Here is a 15017-nt window from a genome sequence, read left to right on the forward strand (position 1 = left end):
TTTTGGCTGTTTTCGCATTTTTGTGATAAGAAATTAAAAAATGGTGGTAAAATTACATAAGTTGGATTAGAAAATGTCCACATACAGCACTGGTTGAATTTCCTGACCTGTCAAACAAACACCGAATAGCGTATACTTCAGTATGTGAATCCTGCCTAAGATTGACCTTTTAATACGGCGTTTGATACTATAGTTTTCTGTTTATCGGAATTGATGTATGCCTACTCAAATACTAGTCAGATATTTATTGAAATATATAAGTAGAAGAAACCGATATCACGAAAGACTTGGCGCGCATCTGGTGGATCCTTCGGCCCGAATGACAGCTTCCCTCAATTGGAACGACAATTATTGTGTATATCGAACAATGCTGATTGTGAATATCTCGAAAACTCATTGCACGTATGTAAGAGAAAGTATGAACTCTGTTGCCTTCATTGTTTGACCGTCTTGCATTAACGTCTTCCGTAAACGTTAACCGCATGATGCGTACGTGTACGTATCTACTACACAGGTGTGTTTTGAGTCGAATATGTGAAAATTAGATCGAAGATGGAATAGTAAATCTTTCGTCGATTTGGTCGTGTAATCCATTTTAGCCCCATGGGTCTATTTTCGATTATATATTAATGACAAAAATTAAGCTATTTTTTTTTCTTTTATCTTGCTATTGAAAATTATGTTTAGACAATTAATCAAGAATGTTATATACCCATGAAATATCGATATGGTAATTAATGTAATTTGCATGGATATTTAACCTCGAATTTTCATGACGGTGTAGAGAAATACTTTAAAAAAACCTTGAAAGAAAACTGTACTGGGGCAGTAACATTTATATTTTGACACTGAACTTTTAGCTGACTCTGTTAGAGTCAGATTCATGAAAGAAAAGAATTACGGTTTAAGCACCTGAAAGTAAGTCAGTGGCTCAGCCAAAGGTTAGACATAGGCTGCAAACGACTCTCTTAAGGTTCAAGATGTGAAACTGCAACCCGGCCCTGAAATGCTTGAGTACATCATATCAACAGTGAAAGATGATAATACCCGTAATTTCCTGTAGTATTAAGAATCCGTTATACAATGAAGGTAATTTATGTAATCTGTGGTTGTCGATGCACAATTGTGATGGGATCAAGTTTTAGCTGTGGTCATTTGTACGTCTATGATTATTATGAACTTTCCTCATATCATCATTATTATCATCTGTTTTATGTATACGCTATCAGCTGTGTTCAGAATCTTCAGTCATCATCTACGTTATGAATGTAGTAGTCCTTACTTATATTTGCATAAGCTCATATATATCTATATATATATATATATATATATATATATATATATATATAGATATATATATATATTCTTATATATTATTAGCTCAGTATTAAGATTAACCCTTTGAATGCGAGCACGTCCACTAGCGGAAAATACCTTTCCTCGTTTAATGGCTGCTTTTACCGGTAGCTGTTTGCGAGTAAAAGTTGACGAGAAAATGTGTTCCTAACTGAATTCTCAATGGACAATAATGCCTCTGGTATAACGATACCGTACCACAAGGTTGGAAAATGTTTATAAGGATATAGAAAATGAAAATTTCGCTGCGTAGTTTGGCTGGCTGATGTTCAATGGGTTAACGCCGGTAATATATGGATATTATATTATTATAGCTCAAAATTTTACCGGTTTCAACGAGGATTTTCGTTGCGTGATAACGTTTGATTTTATTTGAAATACTTTTTTCCGATATGATTACGATATTGCGTACCCCGTACGTTAATAGGCACACGGGAGGATGTCATTTAGATTTGAAGATTTTATTCTTTAATTAAAACGAATTGTTTCGGGAGCTGTGTAGGAAGCGAGATGCCTCCTTTAGTTGTTATTCTATCGTACACAAAATCCAGACTACATTAACCCTTTCGGCGCTGGCTAATTAATACCCTAAAGTGCTGGAGATGATTTTATAATTTTTGAAAAATTTCAGCCAAGTGTATCAAATAACAGGCATCCACTTTAATGCATCTACACCGCGGTGCAGTGTATCATTAGTTACTTATATCTAGCTGTGTTTGACAGGTGCAGCCATCTTTCGTTAGAGATAAAAACGTTAACGAATTACATAATACACCGCAGTGCGGTGTACTAGCAAAGTTCATCACCGATTTATACACCGCAATGCGGTGTAGACGCACAGAAAGGGTTAAAGCTATCGATAACGTGAATGTGTACTGGCCAAGTGGGGAACACTTGGCGGCTGGTTTCAAATGCTAATTACAATCATATCACATTATTGAAGTCATTGAAATGATAGGGTTGCTGTGAGTTATTAATCATGATTTTGCTGTGTGAAACACTGGCCGCTAGATTTTGTTGGAGCCTTCAACTTCATGCGCAGCCTCCAGATATGAACAATCCGATAGAATAGATTGATAGATCCCTAAAAAATTATTCGTGATTTGCTATCATGTATGGATACTATATATTTAAAACTACTCTTCACATTCCTGTATACAATCGACAACTGATGTTACTATTATTATATGCATGTTCGTGCGTTTGTGATTTATATGTGGTTTTCGCGTTCTGTTGTGATGATGATAATTGTTGAGTTTCCTCCGCTTTATGATAAAGAAAATAAGATATTTATCTCGGTCGAAGTGATTCGTGAATGGTGTATGTTTTTAAAAAAACGTGTTTTTTGTAGTTTATATGTTATTATTCACTGCTATGTTCGCGTGTAAATTGTTTGCGGTTTTCAAATGATCGAGCAAATATGGAAATGCAGCGGAAAATTTGCGAACGAAAAGAGTAACTTTAGGAGTTCGATTTATCTCCACCACAAGAAAACTTGCCCGTTGTATAATGGCTATCAAGACAAATTTTGTGGATAATTTATAAATGGAAAAACCCGGGCTTAAATAAAACGGCATTTCTGATTGGCTTATATTGACATCATCATTGAGTTAGTCGACTATGGTCGAACTAAACACGAATGTCCGTTAGTCGGAACTATATTCCGGAAATAGTTCGAAAATCAAGCGCATTCGGTTATTAGTTCCGACCACTAGTCGACTAGATACGAAAACCGAATTTGTCCTAAGCTGTGGGGCTAGTGTGGTAGGGTTTCGTACCGTGGCAAGTGGTTAGTTCCAAAGTCGATTGCCTCTGATTATCGCGTGCCCAGCATATAGGTATACAACAAATTCTTGAAATTCTTACTCCAATTCATCGTGATGATGACCAATCTCTGCTCGGAATTACGGGTACCCAAAATTTGCATGTCTCGGGACAACTGATTGTTCCCGCGATATGAAAGGCAAGCGCAGTCAACTATAAGGTTAAGATATCCAGTCAGTTGCTAAAAAGTTATAAAGTTAACAGGTGTATAATTGACAATTAAAACCACTTGAAAGTTAGGGTCGAATATTAGGTGCAGTGAGCGTCTTTACTGAAGTTACTCCTTTTCCTTTGTGGGTTTTTCTACACATTTCTAGAGAGTTACGGTATAGATATGTAGATCGAATTAGCGGGAAGTTTCCCATCACGTTGTATTTAGGAGGTGTGCATTTGTTTTTTGTGATTTATTTCACATGGTCTCATTAATTTTATTTGAATATTGAATATTTAATCCTAAAGATTATGAAAAATTCATTGAACAATGTATACATTATATATGCATGTTATATGATTATAAATTAAAACTGGCGAGAATTATAGCTTACTCTACAGTAGAACTCACTTGATTCGGATTGCTAGGGACTGTCCGGATTTGTCAGAATTATGAATAATAGTTTAGAATGGTTTCAGGTTTAACCCTTTCAGTGCTGGCTAATTAATACCCCATAGTGCTGAAGATAATTTGAAAATTCTGAAAAATTCCACCATTAGTGTGTTGAATAACGGGAATAGCACTCTAATGCGTCTACACCCTGGCGCGGTATATCGTTAGTTACTAATATTTCACTATGTTCGACAGGTGCTGCCATCTTTCAAGAGAGATAATTAGTAATTACTAATTAAATCAATACACCGCAGTGTGGTGTACTAGCAAAATTCATCACTGATTCTTTCACCGCACTGCGGTGTAGACGCACTGAAAGGGTTAATGGACCAAGTATGAAAGGAGTGAAAATCCGCTTTGAAAATTCCGATTCAAGCGAGTTCTACTGTAGTACGAATTATTTATAGTTTCCATGATCAGTCCCAAGTGAATGGAAGTTTCATTCTTATTTTGTTGTGATGATTTGTATAGAAAATTGACCAGGACGACATTCCTTGATTCTTTGATTATCAGAAAATTATTCGGTCCTCTTCGTTAACGTGGTTCTTTTTCTAAGGTTTCTCTCATGTAAAATGTCAGTGCCCGCTACTGAATAATGTTGTAAATGAATGCGTTATTATGTCACTCGGTAGGGCATTTTGAATTTCTTCTTCAGACTCTGGGCACGCTACAAATGGCGTGTGATTTCCTCGAAAGTTAGCAAGTATGATGTTACTAGGTCCGTAGATAAAAGCTATCGAAAATCTAATTTCTTGCGCTTTCAAAATCCTTATCAGTGCTCTAGACACTACAAATGATGAGGGTTTTTCTTGAAAGATGGTAACTATGTGCCTGAAAATCAACTTTCTCGCTATTCCAAAATGGCCACTGTGGAGGACATCTTGAATTCCTTGTTAGCACCCTACATACACTGAATTATGTGTACCGGTAATTTCTTTTAAACTTGATATGGTAGGCATAATGGGTTAGGCCCACCAATGACACCTAATGAAAATCAAGTTTCATGTTCCAATATGGCCGCCATGAACATTTTGAATTCCTTGTCAGTGCACTAGACACTAAAAACGTAGTTCAATTTTCTAGAGAGTTGAACAACTGAATCAACTGCAGTGGACTTTTTAGTAGGGCTGTTTGAACTTAACCTTTGAGATGCCAAACGTGTTGCGCATTTAACTCCATGTCCTGTTCTGTCTCAGTTGCCTGTCCCATAGTGTTGTCGTTTAAGAGAGAACAGTTTTTGAAATTGAACTGGAAAGCTTTTGAGTTAACCCTGACGGAATGCACCAAAGTATATTTGGTTAGACTATTCTGCTTAGGAACTCTGGGTCACATAAATTTAATAGTTGCTTCAGACCTGTGAACAGTTGCCTGCAGGCTGTCACAGAGAGTGACTCTTCAGTATCCTTCAGCGCCATTACTGTGATAGTTTTCATTCGTCATTCTGCGCGTACTTAATTCATTACATTCAGTATTGTTTCTTCGCGACTGAAAGATCGCCAGCCTCTCCCCCTTGTCTTAGTCGGCGGTATTTCTCTCGAAATTTCTTTTTGTAATCGAAAAATATGGAGAAACAAAATATCTCTCGATGGATGTATCTGTGGTACTGCGCAGACGTTACACGTATTTACATGCGTCATAATGGCCGCCTCAACTTGGGCGAAAAAAAAGATTGATACCTTTTGTTTCTCATTTCTGCTGAGCTTAAAAGTTGACCCAGCCGGCAGCGTATCTACCCTGTACATTACTTTTATTTGAAAATCATGATCAAGCTAACCATAACAGACTCGGCAGTGATAGAAACGAACTGATTACAAAATTTATTGCGGTTTACTAAAGTGACTCGGCCAATTAGGAGAAACGAGGTATCATTTCATTTCAGCCTAAGCCATTCGCGCTGAACTGCCGAACTGTGATGTCACGTGCACATCTACATCCATTCCTACATTATTTTTGATCTATATTATTATCCCATGTATTATGTCCTTGGAGTAATCTGACGCCAGTTTTAAGTGTCTTGCCGAATCGATCCCCGTGGTTGTTTTTTGTTGTTTCAGTGACGCGTGAAAATTGGATTTCTATCACAAATATCCGCGTAATCTCACTACTATATGCTAATGTACATGTATTACTACGATAGTGTGGCATTTTTCCTCTGTTTCTTGTGACATGTGGTCTGGTCTTCTCTATATTGCTGTAACGAAAATTGTCTCGTACGAAAAAAACCTTGTTAAACATTTAACGATTGTAAATTTTATATAGAAATGTTTGGTGGCTGATGTTGAAGTAAATATACACTTTCCTGCTTTCACGATAATCAAATAGATTGTTTTTTTCTCTTGTGTAATATATATTTCTTCTCTTAAGGTTTGTTACGTTGTTCGAACTGCAGATCGGCCAGTGATTTCCAAAATTAAGATAATCCGATATTGGCGATCGTAACCGGTACGTCGAGGATGAAAAAGAAAAATCTTTTTCGGAGATGGAATAAATTTTCGATGAAACGTCGTTATATTCCCGCGATATCCCCCCCCCCCACCCGCGAGGAACCCTTTGGTTTGGACAAATATTTCTTGCTAATGCCAAGCTGACCACGAATCAGTTCGGCCTAGAGACGTTTGGATCTGGAATGTGCGTAATTCATCATAGATTCTTGTTCAGAAGAAATACAACGGAACCTTGTAACAGCGGACTTCATGGGACCGGAAAATCTGTTCGTTATTACCGATAGTTCGTCATATCGTGAACTCTAAAACGAATTTAGAGTCCATGTTTATATCCAGTATGAAAATATTCAAATTGTATTACCAGGGACGAAATTCTGTTAATTTGTTGTATCCGATGAATCGATGTATCCGAGTTCATTATAACGAGGTTGCACTGTAATTCTACACTGACCACGAATCAGTTCGGCCTAGAGATCTACCTGGAATGCGCATAATCTTTCATAGATTCTTATCCAGAAACCACACTATCAGTGGCCCTGTGAAATAAACCCATATCAATATAATATTCGATTAACATGCAAACATACAATATACATATATTTAGAAGGATGAAAATAATTTATCACAATTTACATAGAGAATAGGAACTTATTTATCACTTGACTTGAGTGAAATCAATTTGCAAGAAAAAAAGTTAAGTCTGATTGTTTAACATTCGTTAGGTATTGTCTTTCTTCGTGACCATCGGAACCGTTTCGTTCGCGTTATCACCGAGGTTTTTGTAATTTATCTGTGAGACAACTAGTAACCTGAAAGTAGAAATAATGATGAATCGGTAGATCACAATATTCGTGATAAAAAACAACACAGCGGAACCTCGTTACAACGAACTTCACGGGATCAGAAAATATGTTCGTTGTAACCCAGAGCTGCCAACAGTTCCTGATTTTCAGTATTTGTTACTATCTTATAACAAGAAATGCTTTATTCAATTTGTTACTGATAGCACTTTTCAGAGGTTGGTAGAGGTTGGTAGATAACCGATAGTTTCACGGGTGTTTACCTGTATATCATTAGAATATTCTCGGTAGAAGGTTCAGATAGTTAGATACATAAAAAGCGAAACCGTTTGGGTTTTTTATTATGATGGACATTTACGTAACTGTATAGAGAATTTCATCGGAAAACTTACTTGACTCCGTACACAAGAATGACTATCGAACAGACAAGACCGACGACCGAATCTAAATACCAGATCGATGTATTCTCGTCGTATTCTATAGAGCTTATAACTATGGCTAAACCGATGATGAACCCGATAAATGAATTCAAAGCTGAAATTCGAAAGAACACAGTTTGTATGAGCAGATCTATACCTTCATGTTAAGTTTTCAGAGGGGGCGGATCCAATGGGGAAAGTGCAGAGGGTGCGCCCGGCTCAAAATTGTCAAGTTATCCTGACACTTAATAGGAAAATGAAAAATATTAAACTGATACCTAAAAAAGTCTATATTCATCAGCTTCTCTGTTTAACCAAAAAATGAGTTAATATTTTCCGATCAGCTTTTTTCGGGGTGCCCTTTTAATTATATGATATGCCCTATTCCGAGGTGCACCCTGCCTGAATCAGACCATAGATCCGCCCCTGCAGCCTCCCTGCGCCTCAATTGACTTAATACATGCACCAACAAATGTAGTCGATATCCATAGAGAAGAATAGAAAAAAATGATACAAATGATTTTCATGGACAAAGAAGGGTATTTTTCATCATCATAAAATCCGTTTCCCCCTGATAACTCATTTCACATCGTTTTGTTCGTCATAGGTATCGATCGATAATCGGCAATTCTATTGAACAGTAAAGCCGTCCACCAGAATAACAAACACTTATACAACATGTGTTATCAATGATGTTTGAAGAATTGTCTATAGTCTATTATCTATGTATGAATATAAATGTTATCGTGAAGGATTGTTAACTATAGCATTCATTCATATGTAATTAAACCACCACCCATGACCGTTCTTACCGTCTGTTACCATTGCCGCACTTTCTATTTTGTAACCGATGAACAGCTTCATGCCGGCAAGTACGAAACATAGTATTGCGTTTATCAAACTCAAGTGCCAAATATTTGCATCCTAGACCGAAATGAAGGGATACGCGAGTAAAAATGTTGTATTATTTTGAACAAAATAAACGAATACGCTTTAGAACTGTAGATTCGTGGATATGTATGAATAACCCGTATCGCACCGGGTCTTGGACTATGGAACGATCTCGGCCGTGGCAACATCTAGAGAAAGCGCATTCACCTAATATATTGAGCTGATAAACCATACATGGTTCGCAAGATGGGTGTAATAAGAAACCAGAAAAATTACGCCGGACCCGAATCACTGGCTTATGGGTGTGTTTTTGTGCCAATGTGCCTTTAATACTTCATTTCAATATGCCTATGGGAATATGAATGATTAGTTAAATAACAGGGAATTGTTGGGGATACAGCGTCAAATCTAACGAATCAAATTTCAGTTCAAACAGGATTTGACTTATTTTACTCCAAAATGGTTAACTGTGATTGATCCGACCTTTGATAAGATAACTATGGTAAAAACTGGATTGGAGAACTGTTTTACACGTAAAGAAAATAACAAAACGTACCCGTGCGGTGTGAACTTGTACTATTAGATCGTGTAGTGATTTTATGAACGTTGATAAAAACGACAACAAAAACAAAACGCCGAGAATGATACATGCACTGTAAAAATATTACAAACAAAACAAGTAAACAACGATTTATATGGTCTATAGATTTGGCCCAGGGCCCGATTCGGGTTGGGCAGAATTAAGCGGTTTTCGCCGAATTTTTACTAAGGTAAAAGTGGTAAAAAACCCACGAAGACAAAACTAAGAGAGTATTAGATGTTTTGTACTCAACTCTACGAGCCATCAAAACTGAAAATGTTCCAAGGTTTTGAAATGTAGAAATATAGGATTGAGTCGAAATGTCAAATACTCTCTTAGTTTTTTCTTTACATTTGTGGGTTCAATGTTAATTTTGCCAAGGCCTTTCTCAACATTTAATCAAATTCTACTTTATAAATTAAAATATATTTCATTAATGATGTAAAGATATACGGTGTGTATACGACAAAATAGAACTTCCCCTTCACTCACACAACTTCTCGTTTCGACGCGTACATATCCTTTTCTTTACTGTGAAATCGCCACAAAACGACAGCAGAAGTAAAACAGTCCATGAACGAATTTATCTAAACCAGAAAAAAAAACCTGGTAAACCAAAATAAATCAATCATTTTTTAGGGAATCCGAAATCGATTTCAACAAAGTTTCATTCTAAAAATTGAGGAATTATCTATCGTGCCTATGTTTGTCCCTATGTCACCCGCCAAATGTTGTGGAGGATGTTTTTTTTTTCTTTTTGTTAATTTTTTAAATTTTCTTTCCTGCAAATATTAATTCACATAATGCTTAATTTCTATAATTTATACAAATCTTCATTGATTAACATTTAACATCTGTCCTTCTGCTCTGCACCTTTCAGTGCTTCTATATACGTATATACGATTTTATTGCAATTTTGCGACAGTATAGTATTCAGTTGGCGAATTGATGAAAGTTTTTTTGTCGATAATTCTATTCGCGATATCTCACGAGTGTAATTCAATAAAATGTGCAGAGGCTATATCTCTTACCGCAAATGCATAGGACGCCGCACTGTTATCAAATATGGCCAGAACTGAAATGCATGTAATATATAGGCACTTAGATACTATGTGACAAATATCAATGACAAAAATATGGCATGAGAACGGACTAATGATCATTAAATATAGATCAATTATCCTATAAACCACAGGCAACATTACGAGAACATTCGAGAGGGCGCGTAGATTTATTATCGTGGATTCTTTTTTTTTTGGAAATCACATTTTCATACCTAAAGTGAATATACCAATGACTAGCGTGACTACGATCGATGTATAGGACACGATCAACGCGGCGACCCTCATTTGATCGGCACCTTTCGTGTCGAGTTTGTGGCGACTTTTACCCCGTATCAGTTGATCTGAAATCATATTAATATAATCAATCATCAGAGTTGAATATGATCGCACGAACACCTGCTCCTTCACAAAATGACTATTTCATATGTCCGCGTATAATGTGTGCGTACATTATCAGTATGCGCGGCTAAAGAAAGATTGAAACTTTCAGATATAAATCGAATGTGACTGACGAGAATGTAATTTTTCTCAAAATCAGATAAAGAGCTCTCGTGAGCGCCATTGATAATCTAATTCAGAAGTTCGATAAAAAGATATACAAGTTAGGCAAACTGGTGTAAAAGCATGTTATGATCAATGAACGAGGGGCCTTTCTTTCATAAGAGATTATAGTTCATGTTTTCTCCAATTATAGAATTAATTAGAATTTATGACGTCATCTTGCAAGAGTTCTGATAGAGCTGGGAATTTCAATCCTCGTTACCTTTTTCGGACTTACTACGATCCCCTTTCTCGCTCTTCTCATCGCCTTCGTTTACGGCCGCTGCTCCTTTACCCTCGTCCACCTTGCTGCTGTTGTCATTCTCCCTATTTTGTGACATTTATATAGATCGCGTGTGAATTAGAATGTGTGCACGAAATGGTAAGTGTAACGCCTCGCAACTACATGACAGTGTTCATCTGAAATAGGACGAAATGTCAAGTTTCTTCTGGCTCCCAAACCACTGATGTCATCATTATTGCGCTATATGTTTACATGAAATAAACACATTATGTAATATATATATAACATTCGCCTTTTAACTACGTTATCGCCATATATATGGTAAAAACTCGCAGGTCAGAAAGTTGAAGACGAATTTCTCACTATCTAATATTGATCCGTGCGGATCTGGTCACTGTGATTCGAATTGCAGAGCGCCAAAGGGTCCCTGGCATATAAATTGATGATGTACAAATTAGACTAGCATCAGCCAGGAGGTTTGGGCCAGTAACTTAATCCACGAATAGGTGGACCACGAATAGGTCTGTCTATATGTATAGGCCTATACATCTTTCTTTAAACTTGCAGTTTATAATTTGATTATGATTGAACAGTAATAGGCTTCAGTGTATTCAGCTGTCTCAACAATATGTATTTTCATTTTGATCATCCGCGTATCGTAGGCCTACACAATAAACGAAATATCTTATCTATATCCGTTATGAGCAATATCATTACCATGACCATCTTACAGGACCACGCGGTAGAAATAGAGACCATAATTCTGAATATGTTACCAGCAATTCAACTGATAAGCGTAAAAATGTAAAGTAATAGATGCTATTAAAATTCAGTCTTTATGAATTTTTAATGCTATGTATGCTTTAATGTATACGTAAGTGTATTTGGATTCTTTTAATAAAAGGTTTGAACGTTGGTTTCTGAAAATAAAGACTCGATATTAAAGTAGAGCATACGCAATATTTTTTAAAGTCATTAATTCATTTTTAATTCATTTAAGACAAACAATCATCAAGAATCTTGTGGCTGTTGCGGCCGCATTTGTACTGTTCTTTTTTCTTTTTCATGAATAGTAATTTATTTGCATAAATCAATGCGTATGTATACGCTCAAGCGCTCGATGAATAGCGAAACAAAAAACTAATTATTTCGATTTCATCGCGCGCTGTACGCAGGTTTTGATGACATAAAATCTACATTAACAAAGCGCGTCCATGTGTGTGTATTGCGTCTCGTTTCCGCAGTTAGTCTGGTGATATGGATCTTTCATTACGATGCGGCCTATCGATAATTTGACAATCTGGTGGTCCAACCGTAAAAATTGATATTTGGATGTATGATTTCATGAGGTTCTAATATCCTCATCGGATTTTTGTGATTTTGTTCGCTTTTACAATACTTGGCTTTTCTATAATCAAGTTCTAAAATTATGATGATTACGGCGTCGTAATGTATTTAAAAAAATACGCGCAGTCCCTTATCGGTTGGAATCAAACTGTTTGTAGGCGCCAACTCAAAGTTTACACGCACATTGTCTATTCATTACAGTCCATATTAATTTTTGCAACTTAAATTACAAAGGAATACATGTATATACCTACTTAAATTTCAAAGGACTACACCTCACCTCAGCTTTTCAAATTATAATACACTATGTGGTTTGCTTTCTACATAATTTTATTTGAAGCATTTGCGTACATCTATTCCACTTATCTTCAATTGTGGCGTACGAGTCCCATCTCGGTAATCAAAACGTTTAAGTCTGAATCTTACTAATCCCATCCGATTCTGATAATAAAATCCCACGATATTTACATTAGATTCTACTTCGATAACGGATGGATAAAGTTGTTTACAAGTGATAAAGCTTTGAATAACGACTATCGATATCGAATGTAAAAAAACTAGTTAAATTTGCGCCATCGACTTAATGAAAGAAACCCTGCTATTGGATCTAATCACGGATCATTCATGTTTGTCGTAGCCTCAGAGAAATTTGGAATGTTATAGTTTATTGCACGTGTTTCCTCGCCTCAATTTTGCGAGTATCTCAAGTAATTGCGGAACGCGTGTTTAACAGAGTTGAAATGAGTTAAGTCTGTGCAGCCGATCCTGGAACCAGTTTGTGGATGCGGAAGATGGGCTCAACTCTTGTAATCATGATAACTCATTTTTTATTTGATTTACGTTTACGTGGATTTTGATAGTTGAGAAAATTGAACAGCTGAATGAAGTAGCAGTGAGAGCCTTCAGGGAGAGGCGCACTCCCAAAGGGCATATCTTAAAATCAAAAAACAAAATAAACTCATTTTTGGAAATAAAGAGATAAAGGTTATGGATTTAAACATGTTTAGGCATCAGTTTAAGTTCAATTTACATGTATTTCATTTTGCCGTAAAATTCCTGGGCAACTTGATATTTTCAGGGGGGATTGCGCAGCCCCTGCACCCTCCCCTTGGATCCATGATAATGATAATGATGATATCTAATGACAACTTTTCATTCTCAAAAATCTAAGATTCGGACAAATTGGAACTAAAGCTTGATTAGCTTTGTGGGGCCTGGGACGAGGAGGAAATAGCACCCTCCTAAAAACTGGGCATATAAATGAGAAAAATAAAAAAGCACAAATATAACATACCTCGGAAGAAAATGTAACCGAATAGTCAACCCGTTGTTCTCGTGTCTATGTGATAAATCGGAATGAATTTAGTATGAACCGAGTTCACGATTTAGCAATGATTATTATGATAACGCTTGTGCAAGCAGTAACAATTGCGTGGCGTGGCTCTCGAGAGACGCGGACAGATGTTTAGCTGTTCATCAAAATGGCTTAGATCGATTTCCTCCTCGCCCAGGACACCTGTCATATCCGAAACTATTCCAATTTCGTCGTTCAAATAATTACAATTTGTGGCATAAGGCTTAATCCGGTGTCAATCGATCGAATTGCTTATATTGATCGATCGTTAATGAACAGAATATGAGATTTTTCAAAACGCATTCATCTAAATCAGTGGAAAAAAAAGTTCTATGGATAGGCCTACCCGGTGGGCAAGAGTGTGCTTTATCAGTAATTCGTTTGTCCCCACAGTTGCAGGGGCTCTAAAGGGGCCTAAATGCACGCCTTTTATGATGTTGATGCAATTCAGTCTTTTTATCGCCCTACTGGTCGGTATACGACAGAATATTGGTTAGTCGCCCCGGGGTCTCTAGCTCGTCGATGTTATAAAGTTGGATAGTCCCACGACTTATTTTTGTACAAACCAATCTATTAAAACGCTGAATAAAAAATCTGATTCAAACTAATTTTTTGACCTGATCAGGCCTTCTGATGTGTTCACAACGTTCCCTATTTCTTGATTGGAAAGCTACACATCTGAAAGGCGCATTATTCTGAAAATAAAATCTCCTCTAGCAATTTAACATAATGCGGAAAAACACTTACACACAGTGTTCACACCTATACGGTTCCTCTTTAAATGAGTGATGAAATATTTCAACTTACCATTACACGAACATTCATATTCATATTTAATAGGCTAGCCTATAGTAACGGAGCTATGATAGACCTGCAGACCTAAGCCTAATTTTTTTTCAGTAATTCTGTCAATAGCTTTACTGAGTCTCGACCTGTAGAAAGCACAGTCGAGGGCTCTCCGCTTTAAGAGCAACATAATCTAGTAAAACTTGACACGATTTTGTGTTTTTTATTTTGTAGTAGGCCTAGGGCCTACATGTCTAGCTTACCCATATTCAATTCGACGTTATATAGCAAGCAAGCTGTCGTGACGATATTTCAATTAATCAAACATCTATTATTAGTAGGACAGTAACAATTCACCTGGCGTTGAGACTTTAGATATTGAGGAAAAAATCATTCCTATGATTTTCCATCAAGCATTATCTATACCGAGTAATCTGAGACCAGCAATAGAACGGTCCTTTTCCCAGGATTCGAATTTTTCCAACGGGGCCGCTGTAGCAACTGAATTGAATTGTTGAAAGTCTGTTGGATGAAAAAAGGGGATCCAGATGAATAAGAACAATGATCAGCTCGTCAGTTCATCATTATTCATCTAAAAAGTGACGAACACCAGTAGTTTAATATATAAGATGAAAAAGTGAATAATAAATCGCGAAAATCAAATATGGACCTTCTAGTGATTTTGTAATGAAGTTGAAATCGGGATTCGATCCCGCGAATATGTAGTCTCCAACTGTGGTAAGCGAGTATTCAAAATGGCGCTG

At 36.7% G+C, this 15017-nt stretch overlaps 1 protein-coding gene across 1 annotated transcript; it reads right to left on the reverse strand.

Moving 5' to 3' along the window:
- Positions 1-6841: 6841 nt before the first annotated feature.
- Positions 6842-13526, reverse strand: LOC141915002 (transmembrane protein 163a-like). Its single transcript, XM_074806358.1, has 9 exons — positions 13408-13526; positions 10746-10942; positions 10195-10323; positions 9950-9993; positions 9411-9505; positions 8895-8991; positions 8260-8371; positions 7421-7562; positions 6842-7037 (listed from the first exon to the last, which is right to left on the reverse strand). Exons 2-9 carry the CDS (start codon positions 10861-10863, stop codon positions 6947-6949), a joined length of 828 nt encoding a protein of 275 aa, XP_074662459.1. The 5' UTR covers positions 10864-10942; positions 13408-13526; the 3' UTR covers positions 6842-6946.
- Positions 13527-15017: the final 1491 nt, after the last annotated feature.

The sequence above is a fragment of the Tubulanus polymorphus genome, chromosome 1 (assembly GCF_964204645.1).
Source record: "Tubulanus polymorphus chromosome 1, tnTubPoly1.2, whole genome shotgun sequence".
In the NCBI taxonomy this organism is placed as follows: Eukaryota; Metazoa; Nemertea; class Palaeonemertea; order Tubulaniformes; family Tubulanidae; genus Tubulanus; species Tubulanus polymorphus.

Excerpts from the sequence above, each read along its gene's own strand:
- LOC141915002 (XM_074806358.1), bottom strand. The coding sequence starts at position 10,863 with ATGTCACAAAATAGGGAGAATGACAACAGCAGCAAGGTGGACGAGGGT. Across the intron at positions 9,994-10,194 it reads CATTGGTATATTCACTTTAG|TTCTGGCCATATTTGATAAC; the intron begins GTATGAAAATGT and ends CATGCATTTCAG. Across the intron at positions 7,563-8,259 it reads TGCGGCAATGGTAACAGACG|CTTTGAATTCATTTATCGGG; the intron begins GTAAGAACGGTC and ends TTCGAATTTCAG.